Raw genomic sequence first — 12,900 nt, 5'->3', positions numbered from 1 at the left:
TATAATACAGCGGTGCGCAAACTGGGGGGGGCGCGAGATTGTCTGTGGGGGGCCAGGGTTTACAGAGGCCCTGCACGCTTCCCGAAGTTACTTAAATTAAATGCCCGGGGAGCGGCGAAGGCCTCTGTAAACCTTACTTACCTTTGCTTCGGCGACTTCTTATACGCGTCGCCATGGCAAATGATGCCGCGAGGTCATGTGACGTCACGTTGCTATGGCAACGTGATGTCATGACGCCAGAGCCGAGGTGGGGGGGGGGGGTTTGCAGAGAGAGGGGAACTGCCAGCAGGGGGGCGCAGGGAAAAAAGTTGCGCCCCCCTGATGTAATATGTACATCAACAGACTCCTCCCTTACTCCATTTGATCTAAAATCCCAAAATAACATTCTGAAGTAAGCACAGAAAGTATCTGGTTACATTAACACATAGCTTAAATGTCTGTTTTCTTGTCAATTATATGGCACAAAAATGTCTTAATGCAGCCCCCATCCACCTTGCACCAATTTGTGGAAATGTAGCAATATCTATATTCCTCTGAACCACAACATCTCTACCATTCGTAATGCTGTTTTCATACTGCAGTCATAAATGGCCATAAAGATACACTTAGGCCTTAGAATTACATTTGCCCTTAGCTAAAATGCCAGATAGCGCTTGGGCATGTAAATGTGGGAAAATACACATTTTTGATTGCTATATCTGTGCCATATGTTAAATAAATGTGGTTGTTGTATTACAACTTCTCTGGCATTATCTGTGTTGACACTATAAGCAACTTTGATACTTATCTTAATACTGTATAATATCAGTCTTCATATTGTGGAAGCATGCAGTTATTTTCTATTTACAACATGCTGTATATTCACTATATTTGACTAATTTGATAGTTATGATCCAGAGGATGTATAACATCACTTTACTAGTTAAAAAAGTAACGGCTCGATAACATCAAGAAATCACAACCTGCATTTTGAAATCTCCATCTGGAGGTACAGTTATAACAGGCATTATTAGTACCATTAATGCGGATTAATGCACAAAAATATGCGGTAAATATCACTAGCGTTAATGGAGCTACGCAGTAAATCTTGCAGTAAATATCGCCTTAATGCAATGCTTGTGTAAACAAGTGTAATAATGTCTGCTACATCTGTATATTGGTGAGCCAGAGTTAAGAACTACAACACTGGATCGTTTTAGAATCATTCCGCAGAGTCTTCTTGGAATGACCAAACACAAGCATGAATTCTTTGTCGAGTAACATATATGTTAGTATTTGCTCATCGCATTGTCCATGTCTCCTATAGGAAGCATTCCCTGTCTTGTCGAACTTTTAAAAAGTGACCAGGTGGATCTGCAGTGTGTAACTTCAGGAGTTTTAAGCAACATCTCAAATCAGATGCCTGTTGCAAAGGTCCTTGTAGAATCAGGAGCCATCCCAGTTCTGATTTCGTTACTGCACTCGCAACAGCCTGAGCTACAATCTCGTTGTTCTATTATTCTGTCCGACATTGCGCAGGTGGAGAATAATCAAAATATCATTGCTGAGATGGTAAGTTTTACTTAGATTTACCCCTTTAGCACTAACAGGGAGTTGCTTGCCTTTTTTAGTGCTGAAGGGTTTAAACAAATTACTCTATTGCTATTTGATTGTAAGGATATACTATGTCACATTACTAGTATGTTTATGTTGTCAGAAAAGTAGACTCTTGAGGATTATGCAGAAAGTTAAACCACCAAATATGTATGATACAGCTCAACCTCGTTATAGCGTGATCCGCTACAACATGGATCCGCTTATGATGCAGTCTGAACATGGCTCCTGATTTAGGACATCTCCTACCTTTCTTTCCCCCGGCACCACCATGCAACTCCCGCAGCTGAGGACGTGACCCAGCTCCTATAACACGTGACTGACCCGGAAGTGGCGCTGCGCGAATGACGTCTGTGGTTGGGTTTTTTTTTTTTTTTACATATCTATTCAATGCATTATTGCTAATGGACATACACGGAGAGACACACACACAACACGATGGCAGACCTGTGGTGTCAGATTCCCAGCACCCTGCGAAGCTGCTCGGGGAAGTCCTGTGTGGGGATGCCGCTGTGCCGCCAGGTCTGGGACAGCTCGGAGAGTTTTCCCAGCTCCCCCCTCCGGCGGATGCGGAACCCTTGATCGCGGTGGCAATTAAAAAAAAAAATCACGATCCCCGTTATAACGTGGTTGCATTATGTGGACCCCAAGCACCGCTTTATAACAGGGTTCAGCTGTATTGGGGAAGCCAAACTACCTTTGAAAATGGAAGAGGCACAAACTAGGTCAAGTTGTAATTGTGGGTGATTTTAAATTATCATGATTTTGACTAGAGTAATGAGATTAGCATTACATTTTAGGAAAACAGATTTTTTTGGTGACAATTACATAACCTAAATTATTAAGGAACCAACTAGACAAGGATCATTATTGTATCAAGTTATGTCAAACAATCTAGAAGTAATAGCAAATATTCAAGTGAGGGAACTTGGGATCATTTGAAATATTTGATTAAACACATGGGATCAACAAAGACCCAGTGTCACAGAACCTGTCAGCAGGATTTGAACTAGGTTTACCCACTTCCAAGCCAAACTGATGATCTGTCCCTCTAATTATTTTTTTAGGATGGAATTTCTCCTTTGGTTCAATTGCTCCATGGAGACCTAGAAGATGTGTTGATTAATGCTGTAAACTGTATCCGAATGTTGTGCATTAAAAATCCAGCTAACCAAAGGGCTATCAAAGATCTAGGAGGCATTCCACTCCTTGTAGAGTTTCTATCTGCCAAGTCAGGTAAACACTGGTTTACAAAATGTTACAGTACAACTCTGCAGCCAGAACTGATTGCTGTTGCATATTTTATATTTTATACTTTCAGGGGTTGTTTATATTTTTTAAATCGGATGCTTCATTCCGGCGATATGAGCAGTTGAAATATTAGAGTCAAAATGGCCCTGTCCCCAGAGCCCAGTGCAGTCTTCAGTTACCTTGGTAACATCTGGTGCTAGAGATTAGGAAAACAATTATAACACACAAAAAAAAACATTAAATAAAAAAAAGACAAAGGCAAGCTCAATGGAGGTAAGATACTGGCATTATTTGAGTTCAAGTTATATGGGCTTCTGGGGGGAATTGCCACTTTAAGCGTGCCATACAGTATACATTGTGTGTTTTTTCTGAAAAAATTAAAATAAATGAAGGGATGATGTAATATAGTGTATTTCCAAATCAAGAACACCCTGTAACTCCTTCAATGGCAGAATGCTCAGCAATGCATTGCTTTGCAGGCCCCTTTAGCACTAAATGGATTTAGGATAATATTTACATTTACTATTTACGCATAGACTGCTTAATGAATATGGGCCTAAATATCCTTCCCACTTCATAACATACCTGTATATTGAGGTTGCAGTAGTGATCATAACATATATTGAGATTGCAGCAGTAATCATGGAAATCAAGTATTGCATGCTATTAGTTTTCAATTGTGTTTTGGTCCCACTCATTTGGAGGGTGTGTCAGTCATTGGAATACTGTCCCACTCTTTAAAATGAAATATTTAGATAAAAAAAGTTTAATGTAACACATGAGATATCAGACCATAATTTCAAAGCAGTGCTACTCCAAGACACCGTAGAGCCCATTAATGTAATAATATATTTTCTCTTTATGTCAATGAAAATTAACATCATGTCTTCGTGTACTTTTAAAGATGTTCTATTAAGCGCATCTTCAGTTGCAATCGCAGAACTTGCTCGAGGGAACAAACTGATCCAGGACACCATAGCAAAAGAAAATGCAATTGATTCTCTTATTAACATTATCCATGTAAGGAAAATCAATATCCAAGTCAAAGCTGCCATGGCGGTGGAGGCACTTGCTGATCAGAACGCTACCATACAGAAAGAGTTTTTGGACAAATCCGTTGCAAAGCCAATTTTAAAGCTCTTAAAGGCAAGATTTTTTTTATATATATTACAGTAGTTAAATGGGCTGTTACTAACCAACATTCTACAGATAAACACATGGCTCCAGAAAGATTAGTCCTAGTCAATGGGTCAGTGCTATTTCATAGGCCAGGAGAATAATTGATCTCACAGATTTAACCCTTGCGTGGCCAGAAGGTCCACCAACCCATTGCAAACAAGTAAATTTTCTGCATGTTGGGGCATTTAAATCTGTGTCTTGGTGTTGTTTTGTGTACTTATGTTTGAAGGAACATCTCTGTGTAAATTGAATTGTTTTCAATGTTGTTACTGTGAACTAAATCTGTAATGTCATCAATAAATATGTCCATACCAGTCCTATCCATCATCCTTACTAGTCCCTAAACAAGATATAGTTGGGAGCCAATAATACATACAAGAATATAAATATAAAGTTTCTATGATATAGTTTAGAAAAATGGTACCAATGGGGGAAAGCACTACTTACACTAGTAACTTGGTTGAGCTTACCGGATGCAAGTTTAACATAGACAACTGGTGTTTTCCTTAGATTAGGGTAGTTGCATGGCATAGTGCCTCGCAGTGTTTTTCAACAAGAGTTCCTAGGAAGCCTTCAGTTTTGCGGGCATCTCTAAAGGATTTCTCTGCAATTTTCAGGTCTTTCAAAAATTGTACCAAATACAGAATAATTTACAATGCCGCTGATCTCAGACTTGCTATTAGAGAGGGTCGGGGTTCCTTACAATGCATCTGATCTCAGACGCACTATTAGAGAGGGTTGGGGTTCTGCAAAATTTCATAATATAATTATAGGGTTCCTTAACCAAATAAAGGCTAACAACTACTGGGTTAAGGTGTTGGGATTGTGAGTTCAATAGCCACATGGTCCAGGTACACTCTATGGCATTGGTGAGCAACCACTGAGGTGGCCCAAGGGCTGTATGCTGCCCTTCGTGGTTTCACCTGCGGTCCCCAGCTGCTGGCTACGCTATCAGCCCACTGTCCTCTGTGCCCGTAAATTGAACTATTACAGCCCCTGGGTTCAAAAAATAAAATATTCGAGACACACAGCGGTGTGAATGGCTGACTAGTCCATGAGCTCCTCCAGTCCCCGGCATTAATGGAAGCAAGATCCAGCTTAAAAATATTCCCCAACAAAAAAAACAAAGGGAAAAGTATCATAACAGTACCAAGATGTCTCTGAAGGTTTCAAAGAAAAAAAATATGGCTGATTTAGCTGGATATTTTAAACACAAGGCAGCCACGAGGACATCACATGTGGCAGAGCAAAACTCAAGTGCAGGCTCCGGGTCGGAACAGGACTCTGACCGGGAGAAACTGAGCCAGCAAGCAACAAAAAAGGATATTAAAGAATTGTTCAGTAACCTCAAAACCTGGCTCTACAGCGAGCTAAAAGAAATAAAGAAGGAAATCTCAACTCTGGGAGACAGAGCAGACACCCTAGAAGGAAAAATGGATGAAACTATCAAAGTACTGAACAAAAATGAGAAAAAAACCTCTCACCTTCAGGCACAGATGATAGAGCTTTCCGATCGCCAAGAGGATTCAGAAAACAGGGACAGGCGAAATAACCTAAGAATCCGAAGTGTCCCTGAAACTTTCAATGACCCAGAAGAATTTATATCTAAATGGCTAACAACTAGGCTGCCAGACCGGACAGAGGCCGCCCTAGAAACGGATCGCTGCTACAAGGCCCTGTGACCGAGACCCATGCTGGATGAGCCTCCCCAAGACATTTTTACAAAACAAAGGAGGCCATGTTTCAAAGCACAAGAAATGTGACAGAAATTTCCTTTGAAAACATCAAACTCTAAGTGTTCCAAGTCCTATAATCTCTAACGTTGGTCAGACAAAGGACTCTACAACCTATCACGTCGATTCTGAGAGATAGTGGACTCTCCTATCGGTGTGCTTTCCCCTTCAAGTTGCTATTGGTGAAGGACAGCCAGTCCCTCACCATGAAGGAGATCTCCGGAGGTGAGATATTCCTCCATAAGCTGGGACTCGGCCCTGCCCCCCCACCAGCGACAACGCAAGAGGAGATGAACCTGCACCCTGACTGGGAGGACAAGAGGAGGAAAAAATACCTAATTGCGGAGCCCGGGTGCTGCAGAGACTGCTCCACTCAAAAACGACAAGTTGTCACTGGGAAAATCCCTCATGCACGCGGGCTACTGACAGAGGGTGAGATCGGCGATACTCCCACTCCCCTGTGGAAAACTTGTGCCGGAACGAGAGACACGCAGTGCTGGGTTGGGGAGGTGCGGCGGCAGGGGGAGATAAGAGGCCCGATCGGTTTTTCAGACTCTTTCCTCACAATTCACCCTTTATTTCTCAGGCCGATGATGGGGGGGGGGGGCGGTGGATTGGGATTTGTGGAGGGAGATGGGAGGCCTGGTTGCGGATGGTTAACTGTTCCCCCACAGCTCGCCCTTTTCTCCAGGGCTGCCGATGGAGGATGAGCTTGGCGGCCCGACTCAATGCCCATGGCAGGGCTCATGCCGGATAGGAAGCCACGCGGTCTGGTGGTGGGGGTCGAGGTGGGAGGGGCCAGGCCACGGAAGGGGTGACCCCATAACAAACTTTTTTTCGGGGGCTGCGGTCGCCGGATCCGGCACGGAGGGTGCAGACAGAAATTTGGTGCCGGCTGATCACAGACACCGATGCATGGAGTTCCCAGAGGAGACATCGTTGGCACTGAGGGAGAGGGCTATGCAGCAGAGACCTAGACTGAGGGAAATGTGGTTTGTCTGGGGTGCTCTTGGGAGTAGTGCTGGGAGCGGTGTTTCCACGCTCCGCTGATTAACTCAGATTTGGAAATTTACTGAAAAATCCTAGCAAACCGAATTAGTACAAAACTTCTGTCGCCAGTAAATCCAGACCAAGCAGGGTTTATCCAGGGTAGACAGGCCACAGACAACACCAGATGTATCATAGATTTGATAGAGTGGGCCAATAAATATGAGATACCGCTTATGGTGCTGGTACTTGATGCGGCAAAGGCATTTGACCCGATTGATTGGTCCTATATGTAGGCAGTTCTAGAATCTTTTGGTTTTGGCCAGAAAATTATGAAGGCAATCTCTGCACTGTACTAAAACCCAGAAGCAAACGTGATCTGCCAAGGGTTCCCTTTGGATAGATTCAATATTAAAAGTGGCACGAGACAGGGTTGTCTCCACTCCCCCTTGTTATTTGCGCTATGTATGGAGCCCTTAGCGGCTAATATACGATATAACCCAGATATGTTGGGTATCCAGATGGTAAATCAAGCCCACAAGTTGGCACTGTTTGCCAACGATATAATTCTAACTGTGACTAAACCTCTGACATCGCTCCTGAACCTATTTGACACACTCATAACTTTTAACAAATATCAGGTTTTAAAGTCAATAATTAAAAATCCAAAGCATTGAACATTAACCTCACAAAGGAGACAGAGAAACTGATAACAATTAATTTCAACTTTAAATGGCAACCTAAATGTATATGTATATCTGGGAGTAAATATTACAAATAATTTCAAAACACTCTACCAAGAAAATTACCCTAAATTATTCAAAAGCTTTAGAGATTAAATCAGAATTTGGTCAGGTTATAAAATTTCTTGGATTGGTAAAGTACAATGTATAAAGATGAATCTGCTTGCTCGTATTCTGTACCTCTTTCAAACATTACCAATACCAATTGTAAAAAAGGATATACTTTCTATCCAATCATTAATCACCATGTTTATTTGGAACTACAAAAAAACAAGAATAAACAAACATATTCTTGTAAGGCCAAATACCGCGGGTGGTCTATCAATGTCAGACCTGATGTATTACTATAAGGCAGCCCAAATTAGCCAATTAATTCAGTGGCATTCTGATCTGGGTCTCAAAAGACAGATCTCAATAGAAAACTCAGTAAGCCACCCACTGGACTTAAATCATATAATCTAGTTCCCTTGTAAAACCAGAGAAAGATTTGATTATATTTTACCCACAATGTGTAACTCGCTAAAGATCTGGGACGCTATAAAATATAAATTCACCCTAACATCCAAGAACTCACTAATTGTAATGGGTGCTCACCACAAACAGAACGTGACCGCCAGGCTGAGGTGGGGATTGAGAATAAACTGACCTCCAGCCGCGTGAGCGTGTCCAGAGTGCAGATTGGTTGTAGTTAGCCAGGTCGGGGTTGGAGAAGTGCAGATTGTCGTAGGTACTTGCTGTGGTCAGTGGTTGGAGAGGTGCGGATCGTCATAGGTATTTGCTGTGGTCAGGGGTTAGAGAGGTGCGGATCATCGTAAGTACTTGCCACGGTCAGGAGCAGAGATGGTCGGGTCCAGGTACTAGCCCAGGTCTGACAAGGAGCGAAACAAGAACAGCGGATGCAAGGTACAAGGCAAGGAGGCAAGGATTGCAGTAAGCACTTCGTACGCAATCAAGTCTTATGCTCAGCCAGTTTGCCAGAGGGCTGGATGAGCATATAAGTGGCCAGGAACCAATGGGCTGTGTGCAGGGTTAGGCAGTCCTGCCCACCAGGTAGGCATCGCCCAATGGCAGACGGGAGCGAAGTAGATCGCAGGTGCGGATGGTGAGGATTCAGTGGTGTTTAACCCCTCGCGGAGTGATAAGTCGCCCGAGTCCTCGCAGGACGGAACACGGGGGTGGAGCCCAAGCCCGAGTCCGGAGACCTCCCCGCGTCTGACGGCAGGGTGCCGGGTCTGCTGCGCGTCACGTGTGTCGCTACGGGAGCATGACACAACGACGATCCTGACACTAATGACCCCTATTCTCAATAATTCTGATTTTATCCCTGGCCTAAAATATAATGATTTCACCCTTTGGACCCAGACAGGCATCTCAAGACTACGGGATCTAGGCCCGGATGGGAGTATCAAATCATTTGAACAAATTAGAGTAGAAAAGGATATTCTCAACTTGGAATTTTTTCGGTATCTTCAATTAAGGGCATTTTACAGCAAAGCTCACCCTCCAGGTCCCTTAAGAAATGTTGAGAAACTATGTTTGGCAAACACAAGCACGCAAGGACTCATATTCCAGATATACAAGGAATTAACCTTTACAGCAGAAGAAGCTGCAAAAAAATTTTAAGTTTATGATCCAGTGGGAAGAAGATCTGGGGGAGGTTTAGAGGAAAAAACATGGAATCAAATATTTTTTGACAGTCACTAAGAGCTTAATATGTACAACCCTAAAAGAGAATGCATATAAGGCACTTACTTACAAGATGGTATCTCACTCCCCTGAAATTATCCAAATTTGTACAAGGATACACGCCACTCTGCCCTAAAGGGTGCGGAGCACAAGCTACGCTATTACATATGTGGTGGAAAATAAGGAACTGGCTGAGAATGATCTTGGGTCTAGATTTACCATTTGATCCATGGTTGTTTCTGCTAAACAGGCCACTCAATTGGGTATCTGTATAAGGCCGCGCTTATAGTGACAGCGACGTGACCGATGACGTCACCCGTCGCCGCTAGCAAAAGTTGTAATTCGCTTTCCTCGACGTCGCGGGCGACCAGGTGATTGATTGGTTCAGAGGCTGTCATGTGGCGACAGCCTCTGAAAAATCAAATTTGACCAGCTTCCAAATTTTGCACCGCCACGTTGCTCCTTGCTTACTATAAGCGCTTGCGACGGACAACAATGCATTTGATTTGGAGCGAAGCCGTCGCCAGCACTATAAGCGCAGCCTAAGGAATCTGTCTGAACATGCAGGAAGTGACATCATCTGGTACAAAGCTACCACGACCATCCTGCTTCCTGGCAAATCCTGCCCTTACTCCCCTAACAGGAAATCAACCTCTCTTTGGCTCTCATTGTCAACAGCTGCCATTGGCCTTAAATAGCAGGCAGTTGCTACTAGTCTTTGCTCGTGCAAAGTACTGGATACCTTGTTCTGTTTGAGCTCTTCCTTGCCTTTGTTTTGCCTGCCGCCTGCCTCGACCTCGGAACCTGACCTGACTACCCTTTGCCTGCTTCGACCTTGGAACCGGACCTGACTACCCTTGCCTGCTGCCTGCCTCCTGCCTCGACCCCGGAATGCACCTGATTACCCCTGCATCCCAGGCCTCTGATCCCATGCCAAGGTTGTGTATTACTCCCTATCTCTGCCCTGCAGGTCTGTATCCTGTTTTGCAAACTGGACTCCATCTCTGCTACACTGCAGACCCTTTGCAGCCACCTCAGTACCCCCAGCGTGACCCCATCTATGCTCGTGACACTGCACCAGTATCTGTGGTCCTAAAGGAGCCCCGGATCCCGACTCCTGTCCACTATGGAGGGCTTCCCTCAGCTTGCAGAGGCTTCTTGAACCAGTTCCAGGTGCCGTTCGACACACAACCATCATCCTTTTCTACCCACCGCTCTTGAGTGGCATATATCTTCTCGCTCCTCACTGATGAAGCATTAGCTTGGGCATCACCGCTTTATGAAAAGGGTTCCTCCTTGTTGGACGATTCCGTCGCTTTTTTGCAAGCCTTTCGGGCTATCTTTGATACCCCCAGCCATGCGGCTTCCGCTGAATTTGCACTACTTTAGTTAAACCAAGGCTCTCGCATTATGAGACAATATGCTTTCAAGTTTAGGACCCTGGCAGCAGAGACCGATTGGAAAGAGGGGGCTTTGAAGGCTGCTTTCAATCGCCATTGAGGAGAGGCTGAAGGACGAACTGTCATACATGTACCTACCGTAGATCTGGAAGGCCGGATCGCCCTTTGCATGTCCCTGGACCTTCAGATGAGGGAGAGACGCCAGGAGCAGGATCATTCTCACAGATTCCGGTCTCTTCTGCTGACTCCACCTATTCAGGCTCCTTCCAATGAAACACCAGGAGCACCAACGGAACCCATGCAATTGGGAAATTTGCGTTTCACAGAACGGGAGAAGCAGCACCGGCGATACTTGGGGTTGTGCTTCTACTGCAGCGAGAAGGGTCACATGATACGAACCTGTCCTAAGAAGTCGGGAAACGCCTGCACCCAAAGCAAGTAGTGGAGTTTCCTCTGTGTATCTGCACCTTCTCCCCATCTCCTTGTCGCTTGATGGTCCCCATCTGCCTATCCTGGAAAGACCAATCCGTTATAACCAAGGCCTTCATGGACTCCGGGACCGCTGGTATATTTGTGGATGAGGCCTTCGCTCAATGGATCAAGATTCCTTTCCAGAGAAAGGACATACCCCAAGGTATCTCTTCCATTGATGGTAGACCATTGGGATCGAAGGTCATATCACAAGAGAAGTTTCAAATCAGAGCTACGGTTGGTGTTTTACACCACAAACTCGTCCAGCTGGATGTCATCAATTCCCCAGCCATCAATGTGGTTTTGGGGCTTCCCGGGCTACGTACCCACAATCCTCAGATTGACTGGATTTCGAGACAGATAAGAATGTGGGGGTCTGCCTGCCATGGCAAATGTCTTTCACCATGTCGTCCAGTGGGTTCCCTTCTACTGCCTGCACTGGAGGACTTACCCGGTCTCCCGGCCTGTTTATTCTGGCGACAGGCTGAAGAATTACCTGTGCATCGACCGTTTGATTGTGCGATCAATATCCTTCCTGGGGTGACTCCCCCTCGTGGACGTACATATCCTCTTTCCGAACTGAAACCAAGGCGATGAGGACATACATTGATGAGAACCTGAAGTGAGGATTCATTCGCTTATCCTGTTCTCCTGCTGGTGCAGATTTTTTCTCTGTGGCAAAGAAGGACGGGTCATTGAGACCTTGTATTGATTACTGGGGTTTGAATAAAATCACTGTCAAGAACCGGTATCCTCTTCCTCTGATCACCGAACTCTTTGATCGTCTACATGGAGCAACAGTTTTTACAAAGCTCAATTTAAGAGGGGCCTATAACCTGATAAGGATAAAGCAGGATAACGAGTGGAAAACCGCTTTCAACACACGTGATGGTGTTGCCCTTCTGCCTATGCAATGCACCCGCAGTGTTCCAGTTCTTCGTGAACTATATTTTCAGAGACATGTTAGACTCCTCAGGTATCGTAGACCTTGATTATATCCTCATCTGTTCTAAAACCCTGGAATAACATAATCAGCAGGTGAGGGTGGTCCTTAAATGCCTCCTGTAGAACAATCTCTTTGCTAAATTCGAGAAGTGCGAATTCGAGAAATCCTGCCTGTCACGGGAGACCAGCACTTTTAACACCTTAATACCCGGATCATTTGATTGTGCAAAGCGAAGAGATAAAATAAATTAAGATTTATTTACAGAAAAGAACATACACACATTAGTTTACAATTACACTAAAAATATACTTACTGGGACGGGCAAACGAAAAATCTTGTTCCCAAAACTAAATCTTTGGAAATAGAGTCTTTAGGCACAATTTCCCAGGAGCGGGAGTTGTGCGCAAATAGAGCTGGAAAGCAGTCCTCAGTCAGTGGTGCCGCTCGTAACTGCTGTTACTCCACCGGAGCTGCTTCCTTCGTTCTGCCGCTGTGGTATTGGATCTGGGTACCTTACTTCTTACGAACTATTGAAGCTTGTTACGAATCTTTGTTGCGATGTTAATCTTGGATGAATCTGGTTCCTGATGGGCTGCAGGGTTTCTTATACACTAAACAGTCCTATACTTAACCTGTGCAGCCAATCTACTCTGTGGGAATAATATTCCCCACCTATCCCGGAGTTGCCAATACTTTGCAAAACCTGGCAGAGGGCTTCTTAGTTTGCTAAGGGCATGCGTGAACCTCACACCTTTGCCGCTTAGCATACCAGACCCGGCCCCCTTACCTGGCGACATTTTGTCTGAGCTGGCCGTACATCTGGACTATTTGCCTGGACATTTACTAAGCCATCTTAGGATACTTGTGTTACACCTCCCCACTTGACACCTTAGTACATCGGCCCCTTTCAA

The 12,900-nt window shown here is 44.5% G+C and overlaps 1 protein-coding gene across 6 annotated transcripts in view; it reads left to right on the top strand.

Annotated features, from left to right (window-relative positions):
• The window catches only part of ANKAR (ankyrin and armadillo repeat containing), an 88,215-nt gene that overhangs the window by 36,782 nt on the left and 38,533 nt on the right, over positions 1-12,900 (top strand). For all 6 annotated transcript variants that reach the window (XR_012802642.1, XM_075608397.1, XM_075608396.1 and 3 more), the window contains 3 exons: positions 1,307-1,551; positions 2,661-2,829; positions 3,749-3,990. Coding sequence is in view for 5 of the 6 variants with exons in the window: in XM_075608397.1 (XP_075464512.1) it covers positions 1,307-1,551; positions 2,661-2,829; positions 3,749-3,990 (656 nt within the window). In the remaining variant the exon portion in view is untranslated. The remainder of the gene's footprint in view (positions 1-1,306; positions 1,552-2,660; positions 2,830-3,748; positions 3,991-12,900) is intronic.

The sequence above is a fragment of the Ascaphus truei genome, chromosome 7 (assembly GCF_040206685.1).
Source record: "Ascaphus truei isolate aAscTru1 chromosome 7, aAscTru1.hap1, whole genome shotgun sequence".
NCBI classification, from domain to species: Eukaryota; Metazoa; Chordata; class Amphibia; order Anura; family Ascaphidae; genus Ascaphus; species Ascaphus truei.
Note: the sequence above shows the minus strand (reverse complement) of the source record. Positions and strands in the feature narration are given on the sequence as shown.